Source organism: Sorex fumeus, unplaced genomic scaffold, assembly GCF_029834395.1.
Source record: "Sorex fumeus unplaced genomic scaffold, SorFum_2.1 ptg000018l, whole genome shotgun sequence".
Taxonomy (NCBI): domain Eukaryota; kingdom Metazoa; phylum Chordata; class Mammalia; order Eulipotyphla; family Soricidae; genus Sorex; species Sorex fumeus.
Window position 1 is genome coordinate 29,937,088 of NW_026606075.1, and position 24,051 is coordinate 29,961,138.

Sequence of the window (24,051 nt, forward strand, 5' to 3'; positions counted from 1 at the left end):
GACCCTCAGAGCCATAAGTGTGCTCGATAAAGCAGAATGAAGCTTCTGCCACAAGCCTCTGTCTTCAAGGTCACGCTGGACAGGCTACGGCTAAGACATCAGCACCTAGTGCCTGATACAAGGCAAACGCCTCCAAACTGCTGCAGGAACCCTAACGGATAAGAGGCAGTGTCAGCCAATGTGCAGCTCAAACACTGAGTCTTCCAAAGATGAGCCTTTATTCTTCACGCTTATTCAGTATTTCTTTATATTGCATTTTATTGGATACCAAAAAAATGAAACACAAACTAGACGATGCCCTAGATTTCCCTCAATCTTTTCCCTCAAGACCCCCAGCCTAGGTTGCATGTGCTGACGGCTTACAGATGTGATACTTGGGCAGGGGGCGTGTGGGCAGGGAGACATGGGGAGGGGTGCTCTTGCAGGCTGAGGCCACCCACTGAGTTCTGCCTGCACAAAGAGAGCAGGGACCCTGGCAGATCTCCTCACAGTCGGTGCCCCCCTGAAGGTGTCCTCTCCCCTGTCCTGTGTGAGACTGTGGGGCCCAGCCTCAGCCCTTCCTGAGTTTGCCCCACTGCGCTAGAGCCACGAGTCACCTGTGGAAGGAGCATCTCTACCAACTTCCTGTGGGCCAAAGAGAAGAGTGAATGTCCAAGAAACTGCTGGGTCAGTAGATGACAAGGAAGAAGCCCTGAAGGGTACCCAGAGCTACCCGCATCTCCGAAAAATCCACTCATGGCCCACTCCCCCGACTCCCTCACCCCATCAGCCTCAGCTCTCTTCATTTCCCTCATGTTCCCTTTCAACCTTACTCATTCCTTCCCTCAGACCACTTCCCCGCCCACCCGCTCTTGCCTCTCCTCTCGATCCCTGCCTGCCGTCAATCTTATCTGAATTCCAGGCCAGTCAAAGAGAGATGAAACTGGATAGACCCCTGGTATTCTTTTTTTTTTTCTTTTTGGGTCACACGTGGCTATGCACAGGGGTTACTCCTGGCTCTTCACTCAGGAATTACTCCTGGCAGTGCTCAGGGGACCATGTGGAATGCTGGGAGTCAAACCCGGGTTGGCCACGTGCAAGGCAAACGCCCTACCCGCTGTGCTATCGCTCCAGTCCCACCCCCGGTATTCTAGGGACAATGGTGCCAAGAAATCTTCCCAAAAATATACAAAAATAGATTCCGAGGGAGCCCATCCCCCTTTGAGAGGCAGAAACAGCTCTGACTTGTTTGAACCTACCACACGATGACAGCTATTACATCCTGATCTACTCAGTGACAAATCCTGTCCATATATCAAACACAAAGCTTTTTATCACTTAAACACTTAAATACAAAGACATAAATTCTGCTCTCTGGGTGAGCCCTTCTGCTCATAATCCAGACCAAGGAAAGCATTGTGACTTATCCTTTAGCCTCAATGTACACTGGTAAAGGGGATTTTACTTTTAGTCACTTTTTCTACTCTGTTATGATGTCTTAAGATTAATTACCACATTTTCGAGTCTTTATAAAGCCCAACCGCAATTCAAAGAATTTGTTCTGCCATTTGTCCATCAGAGGTTATTATGGGTCTGGCAGTTGTAACTCAAGCATTGTTCTGTTTTGTTTTGTTTTGTTTGGGGGAGGAGAGTTGTCCCAGTGTTTAGGGACCACTCCGAGGGATACTCATTCTGGGCCTGGTGCTGAAGTCTTCACCAGTGTCCCAACCCTCTGAGCCATCTCCCAGACCCTAAAACACTGATTTTCAGAGATCTAGAAACTTAATTCTTTAGGTCAATGAATGAACTTTTATAAGCATATGAACATCCTTATTTTGCTTTATCAGACTTAGTATTCCAATATTTTTTTTCCAGCAGACCTACACAAAGAGCATGAGGTTTAAGTGATTGTACTCCCCTCTGGGAAGCTAAATATATAGTACTTCCTGACTGAATTGAAGATCAAAGGGCCAAGGAAGATGGTGCTGAATCTTTCAAATCAATCATGGTGATCCAGAGATACAGAAATAGTGACATATTATTTCCACTGTGGTCAGAATATTTTTACAAATAATGCCACCAACCCACAGACAAAGGTCTCCATGTCAGCAAAGAGTCATCATCATTTTAAACTCTCTAAATTCACGAAGCCATTCAGCTACGAATGATTTTTACAAAACTGCTCCTTCCGAATACTGACTCATGTTTGTACCACTCGAAAATAACAAAGCTTGAGCCAAGTACATCAAAGCCTTGAGACAAAAGACTTTTTTTTTTCAAAGCAACAGAAAATGTTCATATTTTCAATCTTCATACCTGTAACTAATGTGTCTCCATATAAGGCCTTGAATTCATTGAATCTGCTTCCATCCACGATTCTAGCAATGACCTAAAGAGGGAAAAAAAATTATTTGAGAAATGATAAGTACTTTTTTATTTGCATCTTTGTCATTTAAGAGGAAAACAGAGTCAGAGTGGATTTGTCTCTTTTACAAAATTTCATCCCAAACAGAACCTCTTCTCACCAGAATTTCACGCATGGTTTTTGGCTCTGAAAATATCCTGGCTTCTGATCTTACACTTCACTGTCAAAGCAGCAGCAGCGTGAGGCACAGCAGAACAGTGAAAGACGAGCGGGCTGGCTGCAAGGCTCAGAACTCACAGGTGCACAAACGCATCACCCAAGAGCTGGGGGAGCAATTGGAACATGGGGAACGGGGCTCAGCATCCGAATGCCTGAGTTCCAAGCCCAGAGCACCAGCTCTGGTGGCAGGCTCTGGAGCGTGCTATTACTGAACCCCTCTGAGTCTTAGTTCTCACTGCTGCAGAGATGGAACAGAGAGGAGAAGCTGAGAAGAATTAGCAGGAGAGGAAGGAAAAACACACCAGGTGGAGGTGAAGAACCAGCTCAGACGCCCAGCGTTGCTACTGAGAAAACAGCCCCAGGCTGATTACCTCCTATTCCCTAAGCCTCTGCTTCCTCCTGTCTCAAAAAGTTAAGAACATTAAAAGGTGCTGATTTAAGTCTACCATGCTGCCAAACACTATAAGAATTAGGGCCTCGGAAAAGTGCTTCTTGAGGAATTTTTAAAGAACAGGGAAATGAGAGCTGGGAGAGAGTCAGGGCGTCTGCTGGGCATGGGTCACATCTGTACTCAATCCCCAGCTTCTGGCTGCAGGCTGCAGCTCAGGAGCACCCCCAGCACCATGGGGTGGCTTGGGTACCCCCAGCCGCACCACGTCCTCTGCCCTGGCATGGAATTGTCCCAGCTGGCCGAGACCTGCCAATGTGAAGCCTGCCTTCTAAGCATGCTTGTGAGTTCCCCCCAAAAGAGAATGGGGAAGTGTTTACCATTCAAACTGAAAAGAGGTATATTAAAACAAACCAGGGTTCGATCTCCAACTTAAAAAATACCTGAGTGCAGAGGCAGAAGTAAGCCCTGAACGCCATGGGGTGTGGCCCAAAAACAAACCGGAAAAAAAAAACTCTCAAGTGTATAAATACACACACACACACACACACACACACACACACACACACACACACCCCACAGAGAGTGTTTCTCAACTACATAAAAACGCATACCTAGAAAGTAAGTCGACACATCAAAATATAAACTGTTTTCTCTGGATGAAATAAAAAGCAGTTTTTATTATTTTTTGTGTTTGTTTTTGTGCTTAGGGATCATGCTTGGGGGACTGGGTTTGCCACTTGCAAGGCAAATGCCCTCCCATCTGTACTTTTGGTGGGAGGGCATTTGGCTATTGGCTCCATACTTCTGTTTCTGTATGTTCTACAATTTTTACAATTAGTATGTAGTATCATAGTCAAGTGGAAAAGTCATCTAAAATAATTGATAATTTCTAGCCTGGAATCAGATATTAAGATAACTTCCCAATTTACAAACTGTGCTACTAGACACAGGCACTGGACAAATACAAAGACTCCATGCCGTATGCCCACACTGGAAGCTGTCAATCCAGCTACGAAAAACCAGATTAGCAATTTGTAACCTAGCAACATCTCACCTGACCAAAAATCTCATCTGTCCTAATGTCACAATGATCTGAGACAGCCTGTTCATCTCTTTCAACAACTTACAGACATCTCATCCATTTCCCAAAATAAGAGCATTGAAAAAAAAAAAAGAAGAAATAGCTGAAAATTAAGAAGTCGCCCTAGATAGCCTTCTGGATGTCCCCAGGAATAAAAAAAATACCCTTGCTGTTATTTTGCAATCAAACTTTTCCAGTAATCAAACACTTCCCCTGTCCTTTCTGCCTCTCTGTATTTCCAACCTACCAACAACCCCCCAGTTTCATGAAGCCCTCTCCACCTCATCCATGCGAGACCGGCAGCAGGAGAGTAACCAACCGACTCCAGCCCGGAGAACACACCCCCAGAGACACTCACAGCTGGGTCAGTGTACCCACCTCTCGGACATCAAAGTTCCTCTTCAGGTTGGCACCCACGATTCCGTACAGCTCGTCAGCGGGGAATAAAGGCTCTTCGGAAGGCTCCACGGTGACCTGCAGACACGGGAAACCCCTACTGGCTGGCTCACGGCACCAAGAGACACCCTACTTTTCGGCAAGACACCAACGAACGGCCCCTACTCACACTCAGCTTCTTCTGATAGTTGAGATTCCTCACGATCTTCCTAGTGAGGTGGAGGGCGTGGTTATCATCCAGGGCATAGTAGTCGGAGACCCCAGACTTCCTACAGAGTAAAGCACAGATCAGGGGAAAGGAAATATCTGAAACCCCAAGTGCTCTCTCTCATCTAAGGATGACTTGACTTTTCCTTCCAGGACACTTCAGGAAAGATCAGCCTTGATGGGGTGTGGGGAACCTCTCCGGGATTCCAGGGGCCACTCACTCCTGGAGATGCTTAGTCCAGCTGTTGAGGCTTCAAAAACTCAGTGCTTGGGCCTAGTGGATGCAGTATCAGGGACTGAACTCAGGGCTGAGACGGCCCAGGCAAGGATTCCACCATCTGCCCAGCCCCAAGGCATCAATTAATTTAATCCTCCTGGTGTCCTGATCTAGCAGTATTAACCCCATTTCACAAAGAGGGAAAACACAATTGCCTCTAGCTGCATAAGAAGCCATACTTTCTGGGCCTGGAGAGGTAGACTAGCAGGTAGGGTTGCCTTGCATGAAGACTTGCCTTGCACGAAGCCAACCTGGGATCAATCTCCAGGATCCCACAGGGTCCCTCTGACCCGCCAGGAGTAATTCCTGAGTGCAGAGCCAAGAGTAAGCTCTGAACACTGCTGGGTGGGCCCTTCCCCACCCCACCCCTAAATAAGAGAAAAACCCACATTTGGTATTCCTCAGTATCCTTTTTCTATGACCACTGAATTTCACTGCTGTGAACTTCTAGCTAAGGGTCATTCCATTCACCTCAAAGAAAGTGCAGGTGATAAAGGTCAAGCCAAGCTTTGGGGACACAGTTGAGTACAACAAAATGAGCTTGCACCTACCTAACTGAACCTCTCACAAGAATGCCAACCATGGGCCAGAACAATAGTGGGTCAGCGGGTGCCATCTTGCCTGGCATGCAGCTGGCCCAGGTTCTATCCCTGGCATCCCATATGGTCCCCTAAGCCTACCAGGAGTGATTCCTGAGTGCAGAGTCAGGAGTAACCCCTGAACATCGCTGAGTGTGACCCAAAAATTTTTTAAAAAGTCAGTTGTGTCTCTCATGTCTAAGAGACTTGCTGGAGTCCCAAAAACAATTTCTCCCCATGTGCAAGATATCAGAGGTTACACACACAATGGCGTGAAGACACACCTGGGGCCTCAGGTAGAACAGGGGCCCTGAGAGGGCAGCTCTGGGCTGGGACACCTGCTTCTCTCCAAGCTCGCTGTGAGTGAGGCAGTGAAGCATAGGCCTGCTTGGTGGATTAGCCCTGCCCTGACGCAGACAGCTGATGGCAGGCGGAAATGTGCTACGATGTCCAAATATAATAGATATTTTTTTTTCAATTCTGAAGTTAGGTAAATGTACATGTCTGGGAGGGAAAAGGGAATGTTTATTTTATGAGGAGGGACTAGTTGGGATCTCGGTTGAGAAAGTCCAACCCCTCAGAGGCATTTCTTTTTATTTTTTTTAATTTTATTTTAATGAATCACCATGAGATACAATTACAGATTTACAAACTGGCATGATTATGTTTCGGTCATACCATGCTCGAGTACCCATCCCTCCACCCATGCCCATTCTCCATCACCAATGTTTCCAGTATCCCTCCCGTCACCCCCACCCCTAGCCCCCTGCCTCTATGGCAGGCACATTCCCCTTCAGAGGCATTTCTGAGAACTGGGTTCTCACTGGGGAGTCCCTGTCACTCTCTGCTTCCAACACGGCACTCTAAGATAAAAGCAGTGGCCATTTTTGCTCCTCTCTATGGCCCTTCAAAGGCTCTGAGAATGGGAGGCCCTTTGGTTCCTTTAACATACGTGTTATGACTGACCTTATCTCTTAACACTGTGGCACATCATACAAGTACAGCCATGGATTCAAGGGACACAGTAGTCATGCAGTAAGTAAGCAGAAGCAGAAGGAACTGCTTCCAAGTAAAAAAATACTGAAAATAAAAGGCTTTTGTTTTAAAAACTGCTCAGTGCTTACCCAAAGAGCCGGAAAAGGAAACCTTTGAAGAGACACTATGTTATATAAGGCTTTGCGTCAAATGAACTCCAAAGGATGACTAATCAGAGAAGCGTAAATAGGGACTTCTAACAGAGAGAGAGAGAGAGAGAGAGAGAGAGAGAGAGAGAGAGAGAGGATGGTAGAGAGGAAAAGAGTGAGAGAAAAAGCTAGAGAGAGGAGCAGAGAGAGTGCGGGCAGGTACCCACCAGGGAGTGGCCATGGAGTCACGAGCAGACCTACAGACCGATGTGGCTCCTACAACCTTTGTGCTCGAAAGGCTCTGCTGCCACCCAGGTGCCTACGCTGCCAAGGACCCCTACGGAGCTTTTCCCAACCTCACTTTGGTTTCAAATGGACTAATCTGGTCCTGACCCAATAACCCCAAAGCACCACCCACAAGCCAGCCCCAAAAGAGGCCGAGACAGCTCCCCCTGCCCTCTCTGAGGTCACTCCAGGCCCGGCCTGTGCTGTCTCTAGAACCTGTCGGGAATAAAACCCTCCACTTCACTTTCTCTTGTGCCCAGCACTGATAAAGCAAGGACATCTGGTGTGGCCCAAAATTCTTCTTTTTTTCTTTTTGGGTCACACCCAGCGATGCTCAGGGGTTACTCCTGGCTTTGCACTCAGGAATTACTCCTGGCGGTGCTTGGGGGACCATATGGGATGCCGGGGATCGAACCCAGGTCGGCCCTGTGCAAGGCAAATGCCATACCTGCCGCACTATCGCTCCAGCCCCCCTGTGGCCCAAAATTCTTTAAAAAAATTTTGTGCTCCCTTCTCTATCTGAGCTGCCTTTTCCCCTAGAGTGTGCGGCTGGCCTCAAAGCCATGGAGTAATCCTCCTGGTACTTATCTCGGCTATTCTTGAATGTTAGTCTCCTATTTTGTTACTTTATGAAACCCAAGCACAAAAATGTGTAAGTCTACAACTGTACCTCATGGTGTTTCACTAATAAAAATTTAAGGAAAAAAAAATTTCTCAGGGCTGGAGAGAGAGGACAACGGGTAGGGCACCTGCCTTGCACACGTCCTACTAGGGTTCAATCCCTGGCCACCCATATGGTTGTGATCCCTGAGCACAGAGCCAGGAGCAGGCCCTGAGCACAGACAGGTGTGGCCCCAAAACCAAGAATATTAAAAGTCCATTTCTTCTGTGATCTGCTTCAAGTCACACTTCACCTGCAGACACCCCGTCTCAGTACTGAGCCCTGACCCCTGCCCGCCTCAGGGTCCCAGCCCTCTTCTCTTGCTGTGCCGCCACTGGGTCTCTGGCCGCCTAATCACAGTCACACCTTTCTTTTCTTCTTCTTCCTTTTTTTTTTAAAAATTCTCTAAGGTAAGTATTAATCTACTATGTCTCACTAAATAGAACCCAGTTTCCCAATGTGAGCAATTTCAGGGGTGCTGGAATGATCCACGGGGAGGGTGTAGACTTCTGTGTAATTGGGAGGGGCATCGGTATAGACTCCTGTATAATGGGGGGAAGGGTGTAGACGCCTGTGTAATTGGGGGAGGGGGGTGTAGACTCCTGTGTAATTGGGTAGGATGGGTATAGACTCCTGTGTAATTGGATGGGGGATGGTGCAAACTCCTGTATAATTGGGGGGGATGAGTATAGACTCCTGTGTAACTGGGTGGGATGAGTATAGACTGTGTAGTTGGGTGAGCTGGGTGTAGAATCCCATGTAATTGAGAGGGGACTGTCTGTTCTTTCACTTAAAGACAGGTTTCCAGAGGGGGTATGTGGAGTAATTTTTCTTTTCTGAAAAGGGAGCAGTAGGCCAATAATTTGGAAAGCTCTGATCCAAAGACAACTTCTGGCTCCCTGCCGCAGATAGCTGGCACAGAGCCAGCATAGAACAGGCATGGATGAGTGTGTCAGACAGACATGAAACTCTCCCTCCCCACACACACACACACATCCCGCCCTGCATGCTAACAGCAAAACTGACGCCCCGGCTTGGAAATGCACTGCAAGAGTTCAGAGAACTGAATCCTAAAATAGCCACTTGGGAGAACAACAACAGAAGTGTGGCTTGAACTGACAAGTTTACCACTTGGAAAACAGTCATTTTAAACTTCTTTTACCCCAAAATGAAGATCGAGATCGGGGGCTGCAGCAATAGTACAGCTGGGTAAGGCACTTGCCCGGCAAATAGTAAACCCAGGCTGGATCCGCAGCATCCCACATATGGTCCCCCAAGTACTGCCTGGAGTGATTACTGAGTGCAGAGCCAGGAGTCACCCCTGAGCATCGCTGGGTGTGGCCCCCAACAAAAACAAAACGAATAAACCAAGAAACAGTTCCATTTCACCTGCAGTGAAGATCGGCGCCTCCCAGATCCTCCGCCGACACCTCTTCTCCAGTTGCCGCTTTGACCTACCACCAGAAGGAGAAACTGTGAGATGGGCTCCTGACACAGACAAACGCCCCTGACCCTGCATGTCTCCTAACCCAGAAACTCCACAGCACTGTTTCTCCCTGGAGCCAGGAGCACTGTGCTTGCCCAGCGAACTTAGATCAGAGTCTTTAGTCCATGGGTGGAAAATCGGAATTCGAGTCACAGCACGCCTTGCCTGCAGACGGAAGGCGAGCGTTGGACCCTGGCATCCGTGGCCTGAACGCCCAATGCTCACTCCCCCTGGGCCAGCTGCTGAGACCTGTCCATGAAAGCCTTTGCCTGCCCAGGCTCCCTCTCAGCCACCCACTGCTTCCTGCCTTTTCCTTCAGCCTGACCTCACAGCCCCTGCTCTGGGTGGTTTTCCGTGGCCTGCCCAGGCCATGTCATCATTGACTGTCTCCCCAGTGGTATTAACAGAGCAATGCTTGTGCGTTCATGGTTCAAGGGTCTTCCAGGCAGGCTCTTGCCAGACTGAGTCTCAATGTTTATTCTGAGTGTCTGTCACTTCCTTCATACTGGGAGCCTCTTAGTGGCAAGCAGAAGGATTTATTCATATTTTGAACACTCAATCAATGTCATCAATGTCTAGAGGGTATTTGCTAGGTGTTTTTTTTTGTTTTGTTTTTGTCATTATCTATCAGAAATAACCCCATAAAGGTGGTTCAATACTTTGGTGGGGGGGGGGGGGAGGTGGAAATCTCCAAGATTACCTCCATCAAACATTCAGTTGAAGCTGACCCCAAAGAAACATTATGTAATGAATTAAGAATGACTTAATCATAGTCTGAGAAAATCTAATCAGAAGAAGAAAGAAAAATCATTTAGGTAATTGAAGCCCTTAGGAATTGCTTATTGATTCGTTCTTCTTTGGGTTGATTAATTTGTTTCTTTTTCTTCAAATTGAAAAAAAACTTTTTGAGGATAATGAACACTGATCTAAAAATAACACACAGAAATAAATGGCTTGTTATTCACTTGATCAAAAGCTGTCTTAAATATCATTTCACAGGGAGGGACCATGAAAAATTTCACATTCAGTTTACTCCAAGAACTAAATTACTGGTTCCTTTCTTCCCCAAAACTTTAGACTAAACAGTATTTAGTCCCGACAATAACAAATTACCACTGTTATCTGCATATTAAAAGTGGCTTAAAATACATAGCAAAGATGCTATATTTATTTCCAGTGATCTGACTGCTATCAACTAAAACCATAACAATTTGTCATCGGTATTTCTGAACGCCCACATCATATTTGATACTATGATAGGTGCAAAGATAAAAGTCAAAGGAAAGAATTAAAACAGCTCATTCTACTAACGAGTTGAGAAGATAAAAGGAGAACAAAAGTTCCATCAAAAACTTGTCTTATTACTATGCATTTCTCCCAACCACTTTAAATGAGAGCAACTCCATCACACATGATGCATGAGGCTACAGAGATCTTTTTCTCAACTTTCTGTGAAAACAAGCATCAAAATCGAGAATTCTCATGCAGCTGCTTCCCTCTGCCCATAAACACGGCCCTTCCGAATATCTTGCTGCTGAGACGTGGCTTTCCAGGGTACATCTTTTTTTTGCTTTTTGGGTCACACCCGGCGATGCACAGGGGTTACTCCTGGCTCTGCACTCAGGAATTACTCCTGGTGGTGCTCAGGGGACCATATGGGATGCTGAGAATCGAACCCGGGTCAGCCATGTGCAAGGCAAACCCCTTACCCACTGTGCTATCACTCCAGCCCCACCAGGGTGCATCTTGAGGGGGTCTCAGGGTAAATCTGAAGGCTAACCAGACCTCACGCTGCTGCCCAGCGAGGAAGATAAGGCGGTTCCTGTGAAAACCCCTGGCTTGATGCCATTCTCGGGACTGTGGCCTGCAGCCCCCAGCTGTGTAGTCACTTCTTTACTCATTTCCTAATGAGGAAATGTCTTATTTTCTACTAGCACTGCACTGTAGCACTGTCCTCCCATTGTTCATGGATTTGCTCGAATGGGCACCAGTAATGTCTCCACTGTGAGACTTACTGTTACTGTTTTTGACATATTGAATACGCCATGGGGAGCTTGCCAGGCTCTGCTATGTGGGGGGGATACTCTCGGTAGCTTGCCAGGCTCTCTGAGAGGGAGGGAGGAATCAAACCCGAGTCAGCCATGTGCAAGGCAAATGCCGTACCCGCTGTGCTATAGCTCCAGCCCATTTTCTACTAAAATATAAAAAAAGAACTCACCGTCAGAGCACACTTCACTACACAAAGGTAAATTGGGGATGGATGGTCCTCCCATCAGCGGATGCTGATAAGAACACGTGGCTAAAAAAAATATTCAAGCATAACCGGGCAGGGGCTCTCTGAATGACCCCAGAGGCTCTCACATCTGTGGCAGTAGCCCTTTTGGCGATGTCACCCTCAATAGTTATTTAAATTAACGCAACCACTTGGAAAACATTGATTTTAAGTCCAAGCATATAATCTTTTTAACATAATTTTTTAAGTAAAACCTGTTTTAATACTCAAAAAAAAATCAAAGGAGACTCTTTTGAAATCATAAAGGGGGAAGGGAAGGGAGGAGGGAGGGAAAAAGAAAGGAAGGGAGGGGAGGGAAGGAAGGGAAAGAGGAATGAAGAAGGGAAAAAAAGAGGGGTGGAAGGAGGAGAGGAGGGAAAGAAAGACAGAGAGGAAGAAAGGGAAGAGGGGAAGGGAAGGAGAGAGGGGAAGGAGGGAAGGAGGGAGGGAAGGAAGGAAGGAAGGGAGGGAAGGAGGGAGGAAGGGAGGGAGGGAGGGAGGGAGGGAGGAAGGAAGGAGGGAGGGAGGGGGAGGGAGGGAAGGAAGGAAGGGTGGGTCCTTACCAAGGGTGGTCCCGCCAAGAAAATGGTGCCCTGCTTGCGTACAATGATGTTCTCATCCGCCATGGCGGGCACGTAAGCTCCTCCGGCTGTACAGGAGCCCATGACCACCGCAATCTGCAATTGAGCAACAACAAACACACGTCAGGCTGGGCCCAGCCACAAGCAGGCAGGCGATCTGCAACCACAGCGCTACAAGAGCTCACACCCAGGCATGACCAAAGGCTCCGGAACCTCACTTTAAGTACCGAGTTCCCTAAACACTGGAAATAGCTCCCTGACTTCTTCCATCTAAGCAGTTTGGGGGATTGTATCACTCTGCTATAAGATTTTTGAACCATCCCCCTGCCAGAGTGAAGAGTAACCAGGGATATCATTAGTGGGGTAAACTAATGGAAGAGACATCTACTCACAATGGGGCAAAACTATCAAAAGGGCGACTTTTAAACTTAATATGAATACCAAGTCCTCGAACAATTACTGCTTACCTCACCAAATAGTGAAATAAGTCTCCAAATATTGAATATTAACCTGAGTCTAATATTTACCCTGAATATGAATACTACTTGCTAACTTATAAAGCCATTAATAATGTAACTTAAGTTAAGGTCCAGAGCATATAGTACAGTGGGTAGGGTGTTTGCCTTGCACACAGCCAACCCGGGTTCGATCCCCACCATCCCATATGGTGCCGAGAACTGCCACAAGTAATTCCTGAGTGCAGAACCAGGAGTAATCCCTGAGCATTGCCAGGTATGACCCAAAAAGAAAAAAAAAATAGCATAAGTTGAAACTCTTGCTCAAAGAAAAATCAACTGAGAACCATTTTTTTCTTTAAAAAAATTTTTTTTTTCAATTGGAACTGGAGAGATTGTACAGTGGTTAGGGCATCTGCTTTGCAGGCAGACACAGAAGTTCGATCCTTGGCATTCCATATGGTCCACCGAGCACCTCCAGGAGTAATTCCTAGGAGTAAGGCCAGGAATAACTCCTGAGCATTGCCACGTGTGCCCCAAAAACAAAAACAATTTTTTTTTACGTTACACTGTAACGTACAGATTCATTCATTTTTGAATTTCAGGAATACAATGTTCCAGGAGCAGTCCCTCCACCAGTGTCCACTGCCCTCCACCAGTGTCCACGGCCCTCCACCAGTGTCCCCGATTCCCTCCCCCTGCCTCTATGACATGCACATTTCCCCCTTGTAGGCAGGGTGGTTTACAATACTGTTCCTGATGGGGGTTCATGCATGTCACCTTACCTCCTTCCAGCACCATCTCCCGCCCTGAGTAGCCACTACCCTCCTCCACTGTTGCTGTGTCCCCTCCCCATCCTGACCTCCAAGCCCAGTACCAACCCCCATCTCTGTTCTATCCCCCCACTCACACACATAAGTTTCCTACTGAAGACAGGAGGACTATTGTTTTCTACTTTAGTGGTGAAATTATTCATATTAAAACTTCAAAGTATATTCTTGCTTAGAAAATAGTTTGACGCGAAGAATAATATATATATAGGTTTGGTTGATAACCCCCAACAGGGACAAACAGTACTGCAAAAATGAAAAAGAGCACTGTCACTGTCCTTCCGCTGTTCATCAATTTACTCAAACGGGCTCGATAACATCTCCATTTTGAAACTTGTTGTTACTGTGTTTGGCATATCGAATATGTCACGGGGAGCTTGCTAGGCCTTGCCGTGGGGGCAAGATACTCTCAGTAGCTCGCTGGGCTCTCCAAGAGGGGCGGAGGAATCGAACTCGGGTCGGCCATGTTGGCTGCGTGCAAGGCAAATGCCCTACCGCTGTGCTATGAGCACTAACAGATTAAACTATCACGCGAAAGCTGTTTTGCTGCTAATTCCAGTATTCCATTAATTTTTCTTATATAAAACAAATGATATGTTTAGAGGTAGGGGGAAACTCAAAAATAAAAATAAATGTGGGGCTGGAGTGATAGCACAGAGGGTAGGGCCTTTGCCTTGCAAGCGGCTGACCCGGGTTCGATTCTCAGCATCCCATACAATTCCCTGAGCACTTCCAGGAGTAATTCCTGAATGCATGAGCCAGGAGTAACCCCTATGCATTACTGGGTGTGACCGAAAAATCAAAATAAAGAAATAAAAATTTTTTAAAAATTTAATAAATTTAAAAAATGAAAGGGAGCATAAGCTGAACTTTCATCATTTTTCTTCTAAACGATGGTCACAAAAAAGCATTCTTTTGTTTTTGTGCCATACCCGGCAGTGTTCAGGGCTGACTCCTGGCTCTGTGCTCAGGGGAATCTCAGGGATCGGGCCCAGCTTGGCCACAGGCAAGGCAGCACCTGGAGTGCTGTACTTTCTGTGGCCCCACAGGAAGCATTCTTGCACTGCGAGTTCAGGTTATATCATTAAAAATGGAGAAGTGCAAGGCTGAGGTGCTTGCCTTGCATGCGGCACATATATGCCGTAATATCTATCTGTCAGCACAGGACAGAAGTGTTTAGCACTCACTGTTTCTGCTTCTCAAACACGGATCAGTCTGTTTAAAGATACCAATGACTAAAACTCCTCCAGCCTATGTGTTCATGGAAGCCATTCATCAGAGGAACACTTCCAACAGCAAAAAAAAAAAAAAAAAAGGAAATACTCCCTGTGCCCATCAATATAATATTTTGCATAGATAAATGAATTGTGGATAAATACATTCTTCTAAAACCTGGAGCCAAACTAATACCACATGAATTTGAGTGGTGGGAAGAAGACTATTTCCTTCTGTGATTCTCTATATTTTTTGCACTTTTGATAGCACAGCGGGTAGGGCGTCTTCCTAGCGTGCGGCCAACCCAGCCAACCCAGGTTTGATTCCTCTGCCCCTCTCAAAGAGCCCAGCAAGCTACCAAGAGTATCTCGCTTGCACGCAAAGCCTGGCAAGCTACCCGTGATGTATTCGATATGCCAAACACGGTAACAAGTGTCACAATGGAGATGTTACTGGGCAAATCGATGAACAACAGTAGGACAGTGACAGTGATCTAATTCATGGTAGTTTCTTTTTTTTTTTTTTTTGAGGTTTCATTGGAAGCACAGGACACAATCTCACTCTCTCAGCCTGTTCCCAGCACTAGAGCACCCAGATCCAAGCCAGTTCAGTACAAAACTCAGTCAAGGAACTTAGAGCAAAGCAACAATGATGTAAGACTCAAAAAGCGGGGAACTTTCAAAAGTAAGACGAAAGAGCTAAATAGGTGTTGCTGGGCTCCATGAAAATAACGAATGAGCGAGGGAAAGAAGAGATGAGCAACCGTCAGGAACCCAGAGACCGAGCCTGGAAGTGAAGATAAAGAGGATGATTCTGTCAAAACATAGTCAGGCAAAAACAGGGGAGATGAAATGGGAGAGGAGCTGAGCCAAGCGGGCAGCCGACACAGGCTGACAAGTGACGGTCTCCATCAGGGGACTGAACCACAGCCCCAAGGCCACATCAGCTGCCTTTTCTCCAGAGAGATTCAATTGAAAAAAAAATTAAGAAAAAAAAAAAGAAATATGAGAACAGGATTGGAGGGACAGTAGAGGGGTTCAAGGCATTTGACTTTCATACCAGGTCCAATCCCCAACACTGCGTAAGGTCCTCCAGGCACCAGCCGGAGTCACTCTTGGGCAGAGCCAGGAAGAGGCACTCCAAGAGGGGCGCCCCCGACACCTCTACCCCAGTACTGGAAGAAAAGATGACTTCCAGAAAGGAACTCTGGGAAACTGTTTCCTACAAAAGTGGCAGAGGTTGAGACTTAGCGCCAAAGATGTGGGAGGAAGCGGGCACGGCAGTGGGAGATGAGGGCCCAGAGGGGGGCCCAGCAGCACCTTCCAGCAGAGCCCAAACCCCTGTGTTAGGTCAGAATCCATCATACAAGATCGACCAGGTACCAGGGAGTCTCCAAGAAAGCAGGGTTTGGAAGCTGGGAACTAGAGAAAGAGTCACCATGTGGCAGAGGTGCCGAGGCAAGAGGGGGCCGGGCGGCCAGGGTAGTGCCACAGGAGGGCTGGAGAGGAAGCCTGAGCTCAGGGTGGCCGTGGGGATGGAGAAGATAGTGTCAACCCTATCCGGGGGGAATCAAGCTGATCCGGGGGGAACAATCAACCCAATCTGGGAGGAAAATCAGCCCGACTCAAAGGGGAAAAATCAACCCAACCCAGAGGGGAAAATCAACCCAATCCAAGAGGAGAAAAATCAACCCAGTGCAAAGGGGAAAAATCAACCCGACCCAGGAGGAAAAAAATCAACCCAATTCAAGAGGAAAAGTCAACACAATAGAGAGGGGAAAATCAACTTGATCCCGGGTGGAGGGGGGGCAAACAATCCAGAGAATAATCAGCCCGGTCCAGGGGGATAATAAACCCAGCCCTGGCAGTCAGAGGCTTAGTATGTGTTGGTGAGCATCCAGCATCAGAGAAACTCACAAGAAATACAAAACAACTGAGGGAAAGATTTTTTTTAGGATTGTGTTGAGAGAAAAGGAAAAAAAGGCAAGGATCACATCAAAATCCACACGAGCGGGAAGGCAGGCACCATGAGGAAGGAATCAGTGGGAGCTAACAGGGTCTGTCCAGTTGAAGCTCAACCCCCCCCCCACATCTTTCCCTCAGGGGACCCGCCACAGCAGCATCCCTGAAACAAGGGGGGACATCGAGGGCAGGATGAGAGCATGTGGGGGGACAGGGAGTGTCGGCGGGGCTCCAGACACCATCAAGACTGCAACTGTGGGTGTAGCTGTGGGGGTGAGGAGGAGGAAGCTGGAGGATGAAGGGGCCCAAGGGGTCCCACACCTTGGGCAAATCGCAAGAAAGGCAACAAGTGACAAGGCTGTCCGGGGCAAGGCTCTAGCATGCTGGAGGTCAGGAGGATGCTATGAGGGGGGTCTGGGGAGGGCAGCCCGGCAGGAAGGAAGGGACAGGGCAGGCCGCAGAAGTTGGCCGTTTCACAGCGACACAGAGATGAGACCAAGTCCTTTCCTCTTGGCTTCACCATCAATGCTCTGCTCGGGCGCCCACCCCAGGAGTGCTTGGGGGCTGCTCTGACAGATCAACTCAGGCCTCCCCAACACAAGGGGAACTTGCTATCCCTACAGCCCGAGAGATTTTTATGTTCCCCTCAGTGACTGAGGAGATATACAAGCCAAAGAGAAGAGGATCAAAGGTAAAGCATAAAGGAAGCGTTGGTATCAAGATGATGAATGACAAGGCTGGCCAGGGAAGAAGAGGGGAAATCTCAAAGATGTCACGCCACTGGCCAAGCAAGTGAAAACAGAGATAGACAAATGGGACTATCTTAAACTAAGAAACTTACGCACCTCGAAAGAAACAGTGACCAAAATACAAAGACAGTCTACAAAATGGGAAAGGATATTTGCTGAATACACATCCAACAAGGGGTTGATATCAAGGATATACAAGGTACTGGTTGAACTCCACAAGAAGAAAACATCCAACCCCATCAAAAAATGGGGCAATGAAATGAACAGAAACTTTCTCAAAGAAGAAATCCGAATGGCTAAAAGGCACATGAGAAAATGCTCTACATCATTAATCATCAGGGAGATACAGATCAAAACAACAATGAGATATCATTTCACACCATAGAGACTGGCCCACATCCAAAAGAACAAAAGCAACCGGTGCTGGCGCGGATGTGGCTAGAAAGGGACCCTCCTTCACTGCTGGTGGGAATGCCGACTGGTCCAAACCTTTTGGAAAACAGTATGGACGATTCTCAAAAAATTAGAATTTGAGCTCCCATTTGACCTAGCAATGCCACTCCTGGGAATATATCCCAGAGAGGCAAAAAAAAGTATAGTCGAAGTGACATCTGCACTTGTTTGTTCATTGCAGCACTCTTTACAATAGCCAGAGTCTGGAAAAAACCTGAGTGCCCGAGAACAGATGACTGGTTAAAGAAACTTTGGTACATTTACACAATGGAGTACTATGTAGCTGTTAGAAAAGATGAAATCATGAAATTCACATACAAGTGGTACTACATGGGAAGTATCATGTTAAGCGAAATGAGTCAGAAAGAGAGGGATAGACACAGAAAGATTGCATTCATCTGGGGAACATAAAGTAACAAAATGGGAGACTAACACCCAGGAGTGGCTGAGATTAGTACCAGGAATTTTGCTCCATGACTGGGAGGCCAGCCACATGTGCTAGGGGAAAAGGAAGCTCAGATAGAGAAGGGAGCACCAAATAAAGGGTATTGGGAGGATCCTCCCAGGATGGGAGATGCATGCTGAAAGTAGACTATAGACCAAACATGATTTCCACTCAATGCCTCTTTTGCAAACCATAACACCCAAAAGGAGAGAGAGAACAAAAGGGAATGCCCTGCCACAGAGGCCGGGTGGGATGGGGGGTGGGGGGGGAGGGATACTGGGACCCGTGGTGGTGGAGAATGGGCACTGGTGGAAGGATGGGTACTTGATCACTGTATAACTGAAACCCAAGCACAAAAATGTTTAAGTCTACAACTGTACCTCATGGTGTTTCACTAATAAAAATTTAAAAAAAAAAAAAAGAAGAAGAGGGGAAATCCTGCCTGGGATAGAAGAAGGGAGAGAGGAAGTAGTAGAATTTTTGCCTTTTGCCTTTTCTTCCCTTTTTTTCTGCCCCCATCTCCAGTCCCAAATGGTTCAAGGGGGGTCTATGGGTCACTAGTGATTCTCAGACAACCGGGGCCCTCATGCAGTGCAAAGGCCTGCAGACAGATGCTGCTTGGGCCTGGGGTACCGGGGCTTACCTGGGCCAACCTGGTGGCTTCGGGGGCCCCAGGGTCACACTATATAGTGCCAAGGGGATTGAACAGGGTCAGCCATATGCAAGGCATGTGCCTTAACCCTTGGTGTTTTTTTTTTTTCTTAGATTTGATTTTTTTTTAATTGAATCACAATGAATCACAACCATAAACAGTCACAAAGTTGTTCATGACTGGGTTTAGTCATATAATGTTCCACCACCCATCCCTTCACCAGTGTACCTTTCTCCCACACCAAAGTCCCCAGATTCCCTCCCACTAGCAGGCACCTTTCTCCCCCACCCCTCTCTTTCTTTTCCCCTTTCCCCTTTTGGACATTATGTTTTTATGGTTTGCAATACATTGCAGTACAGGTTATCATGTATACCCCTTTACCTACTTTCAACACTCAGTGCTTCAGTCCTTGTCCGGAGTGATCATTTCCCACTACTCTTGCCATACTGTGCCTTAACCACTTCGCTCTCCTCTGCCGGCCCCATTACAGAGTTTTCCAGAAAAGAGCGATCACATACAGTCTGGGTTTTGGTTTGTTTAGATTCTTTTTTCTGTTTTTTTGGCAGGAGGGAGAGGTCCAAGGGGAGCCACTCCCGATGAAACTTGGCCCAGCACTGCAGTTTGGACAGGTCAATGCTTGGGTCCCGAAGTACAGTGGTGCTCACACCCAGCCATGCCTAGGAGCCAGGACAATACTCAGCAGTGCTCGGAGTGGGGATAAGGCTGGGGGTGAGCACAGGGGTGGGGAAGAGCACGTGATGCTGAACATGGGGTCACATGCCTGCAAGACAGAGTCGCCATTCCTTTGAGTTATCTCCCTGGTCCTGCATTTATATACACAACACACAACAATGGTCTATGGAAATATTCCGACTTTTGAGACTTCTTTAGGTAGATTCACTAATTCCAGCTCATTCTTAAAGATAAAATTTGCAGGCCCCCAGAGTGCTGGCTCAGCTGGCTGCAGTACATACCCAGGTTTGAACCCTGGCACTGCACAGCCCCCTGGGCAGAGCTGGGAGCAACACCCCACCCAACCCTGCAGCACTGAGCTGGGAGTAGACACTGAGTACCACCAGATGTGGCCCAAATGCAAAACAAACAAACAATGGGCACCCACAACACATGCACAGGGCCTTGGTTTCATCCCTGGTACTGCTGGGTGAGCTGTGACTCCCTAGCCCCACACCCAGCCAGCCGCACCCTCTGGTCCTCCACTGAAATCTCTGGCCTGGTTGTCTGAGAATTGATGGGCAGGCCCCAGGGCCTCTGCACACTGCTTAGGAGGTAGCCCATCCCCAAAATAAAAGGGAAAAATATGACCAGTCTCCTGGAAGGGAACATTTAAGCTGGTTCTGCAGTTTCCTCTCAGAAACCTTTGCTGTAACAATGTTAGAACACACTGTCCTTCTCATACATATGATGCAGTTTCTCCTCCAGAGTATAGAGAGATGGTTCTGGGTGCTCTTTCTTTTAAAAACTTGTTTTCCTTGGGCGTATGAACTCCATTACAGTGTAAGACTATTCTCTAGTAGAAACAGATGAGTAGATGGGAGGCAAGTGGGGGGAGGGGTATTAGTGAAGGGAAGTGGACACTGGTAAAGGGATTGGTATGAAAACATTGGGAAAAAAAGAATCTTCACCAAAATGACAGAAGAATAGGAAAAGATTTTTGAGATACTTCTCAAGAGAAAAACCAAAAAACACTAAATTTGGTTTTTCAAAGATACATTTGGAGCGATAGCACAGTGGTAGGGCATTTGCCTTGCACTCGGACGACCTGGCCAACCCAGGTTCGATTCCTCCGCCCCTCTCGGAGAGCCCGGCAAGCTACCGAGAGTATCTCGCCCGCAAGGCAAAGCTTGGCAAGCTCCCCATGACGTATTTGATATGCCAAACACAGTAACAAGTGTCACAATGGAGACATTACTGGGCCCGCTGCAAATCGATGAACAACGGGAGGACAGAGACAGTGACAGTGACAGTGACATCTTCAAGTATCTAGTTAGCAAAAGATATCCGGAGCAAAAAAACAAGAGAACTCATTGATGAGAAATTACCTGGGCAATATTCCTCGAAGACATGACTGCCTGGTTATAGAATATACGGCCGAAGTGATCTCGATCTGGAAAGACATCTGCCTGCCGGGGTAAATTGGCACCTCCTGAGTCAACTGAAACCAAGAAGAGAGAAGTCAGGACAGCTCCGAGATCACCAAGACTGTGTCCACGACAGTGGCAGGTTTTGGTTTGGGAGGTTTGATGGAGGCTGAAATGCCAGGAACTGTGTTAAATGCTTAAATCTATATATAAATCGATGAGACACACCATAAAGAAATTAAACCTTCAATCGAAGTAATTACTTTTGGTGGTGCTCTGGGAACCAGATATGATGCTGGGGATCAAATCTGGGCCGGCTGCATAACAATAATTTTTAGTATTAAAAAAATACCCAGGGTGGGGCTGGAGTGACAGAATAGCGAGTAGGGCATTTGCCGCGCATGCAACCGACCCGGGTTCGATTCCCAGCATCCCATACAGTCCCCTGAGCACTGCCAGGAGTAATTCCTAAGTGCATGAGCCAGGAGTAACCTCTGTGCAATGCCGGTTGTGACCCAAAAAGAAAAAAAAATACCCAGGGGCTGGAGTGACAGCACAGTGGGTAGGGTGTTTGCCTTGCACACAGCCAACCTGGGTTCGATTCCCAGCATCCCATATGGTTCCCCGAGCACCACCAGGAGTAAATCCTGAGTGCAGAGCCACAAGTAACCGCTGTGCATTGTCAGGTGTGACTCAAAAAAAAAAAACAAAAAAAAAAAAAAGAAAAAAAAAGCACTGTAGCACTGTCCTCCCATTGTTCATTGATTTGCTCGAGTGGGACCAATAACGTCTCCATGGTGAGACTTGTTATTAGTGTGTTTGGCATATCAAATACGTCATGGATAGCTTGCCAGGTTTTGTCGTGCGGGTGAGATATTCTCGGTAGCTTGCTGGGCTCTCTGAGAGGAGCGGAGGAATTGACCCTGGGTAGGCGGGGCTGGCCACATGCAAAGCAAATGACCTACCCACCCACCCCCCCCCCGCCCAAAAAAAAAACCACTGGGGGCCAGAGTAAGAGCAATAGTACAGTGGGCAGGGTGCTTGCCTTGCATGCCGCCAACCTGGGTTCAATTCCCAGCACCCCATGCTCCCCCCAAGCCCTGCCAGAAGTGATCCCTGACTGCAGAGCAGGGAGTAAGCCCTGAGTCACTGGATGTCACCAAAAAAAAAAAACAAACAAAATACCCACTGAAAGGCCAGGGGTGTGGCTCAGTGGTCGGGCACTGGCCTTGAGCTGTGTGAGCCTGAGTTTGAGCCCCAGCTCCACCCACACACACCATCAGGAGGAGGAGAATTCCCACTGCGAAACGCCGCTCGCAGGCTTCCGAGCGGCCAGCGCACTGGCCCCCATGACAGGGTTCTGGGGAGCCCCATGACTTGCCCAGGTAGATGCAGGGCAGCCTGTTCTGCATCGCGATCTCCTGTGCCCGCAGGTGCTTCTTCACAGTCACGGGGTAGTAGGAGCCTCCTTTGACAGTGGCATCATTGGCGACAATCATGCACTCTACCCTGGGGGGCAGCAAGAGAAGAGAGTGACTCAATATTCCAGGCCAGTTGTTAGAAGTAGGTAAAGGGGTATATCGGAGAACCTTCCAGTATCTGTACTGCACACCACAATGCCCAAAAGAGGGGAGAGAGAGAGAGAAAGAGAGAGAAAGAGCGGAGGGAGGAAGGAAGGGAGAGACAGAGAGACAGAGAGCGAGAGAGAAAGAGAGAGAAGGAGAAGGAGAAAGGGAAGAAAAGTGCCTGCCATAATGGCAGGCAGGGGTGGGGGGAGGTGATGGAGAACCAGGGGACACTGGTGCTCGGAAATGTACACTGGTGGAGGGATGGGTGATGGAGCACTGTATGACTGAAATCCAGCCATGAACAGCTTTGTAAGGGTCTATCTCCTAATGATTCAATAATAAAATCTTAAAAAAAAAAAAAAAGAAAAAGAAACTAAAATGTATCTCTGACCTAAAGTTGCCATTGCCCAGTGGCTGACCACCGGCCTATGTCTCTCTTGAGCTCTGAAGTGAGGTAGCTCCATAGCTGAATTGCCAGGAAACCACAAATGTTGGACTCTGGAGACTTAGCACTGGGCTGGAGCCGTAGTTCAAGCGTAATTCAAGACACGTGCCTTGAACACAACTGATCTGGCTCAGATCCCCAGCACCACACACGGCCCACGATGCCCTGCCATGAGTTACCCTTGAATGCTGACCCAGGAGTAAGACCTGAGCACCACTGGATATGGCCCTACAACCAAAAATAAATAAATAAATAAATAAATAAATAAATAAAAAATAAAGACAGCATTAAAAATTTAAAACTAGTTCAGTGACTTTAACAGAGATTATGTGTTGAAATGATCATAGTTCAGATACTGAATTAAATAAAATGCTTTATTTACATTTTTTAAAAAAGAAAATCCTTCAAATAAACTTTCAAGCTTATTTTCAGGAAGCCAATCTACAAAAAATAAAAAGTGTTGGGGCTGGAGAGAGCACATCGGGTAGGGCGTTTGCCTTGCACACGGCCAACCCGGGTTTGATTCCCAGCATCCCATATGGTCCCCTGAGCACTGCCAGGAGTAACACCTGAGTGCAGAGCCAGAAGTAACCCCTGTGCATCGCCTGGTGTGACCCAAAAAGCAAAAAAATAAAATAAAATAAAATAAAAAGTGTTCTATTTGCTCTTCCTATTTTCACAAGTCTTCAGTGTTACAGCCATATGCTTTTCTAGAAAAACGAAGAATTTATTTTTTTTATTTATTTGGTTTTGGCTTTGGGGTCACACACTGTGGCAGTCAGACGCTATCACTGCACTGAGCTCAGGGGTCACTCCTTGTGGGGATGAGGAGGCCCTATGGGGTGCCAGTGAAGACCCAACATGGATCAGCCACGTGCAAGGCAGGTGCTCTACCTGCTGTACTATCGCTCCAGCCCCACATCTGGAGTTTCCCATTTTTACACAAAGGAACTCCAGGAAATCGTCTGTTTTGTGGTAACCCCTGGAGCACCTTCCTTTATTCACTGGGTCACACTGAGTCTTCTCCACCTTAGAGGGGAGGAAAACTTGTAATGACTTTCACGTTCAACAAATTAGGCCTCCAAGGATCAAAGGGTTGGAAACGCTGAACTAAGTTCCCACGTGACTCGGGGGAACCAGGGAAAGCTCAGAGACACCAAAAGCACCTGCAGAGCAGCGCCCCCCGCAGGCCCAACGCACAACTGCAGGTTCTGGTAACATGGAGATCAGATGGGAGCCGCAACATTGTTGCGGGAATTTTTCCCGCTTCCATGAAT

The 24,051-nt window shown here is 47.4% G+C and overlaps 1 protein-coding gene across 1 annotated transcript in view; it reads right to left on the reverse strand.

The window, feature by feature from the left end:
* The window catches only part of MCCC2 (methylcrotonyl-CoA carboxylase subunit 2), a 65,525-nt gene that overhangs the window by 15,519 nt on the left and 25,955 nt on the right, over nucleotides 1-24,051 (reverse strand). The window contains exons 5-11 of the mRNA XM_056112496.1: nucleotides 22,143-22,270; nucleotides 20,723-20,835; nucleotides 11,885-11,998; nucleotides 8,953-9,017; nucleotides 4,601-4,700; nucleotides 4,414-4,509; nucleotides 2,296-2,368 (exon numbers count right to left, since the gene is read on the reverse strand). Coding sequence (XP_055968471.1) covers nucleotides 2,296-2,368; nucleotides 4,414-4,509; nucleotides 4,601-4,700; nucleotides 8,953-9,017; nucleotides 11,885-11,998; nucleotides 20,723-20,835; nucleotides 22,143-22,270 — 689 coding nt within the window. The remainder of the gene's footprint in view (nucleotides 1-2,295; nucleotides 2,369-4,413; nucleotides 4,510-4,600; nucleotides 4,701-8,952; nucleotides 9,018-11,884; nucleotides 11,999-20,722; nucleotides 20,836-22,142; nucleotides 22,271-24,051) is intronic.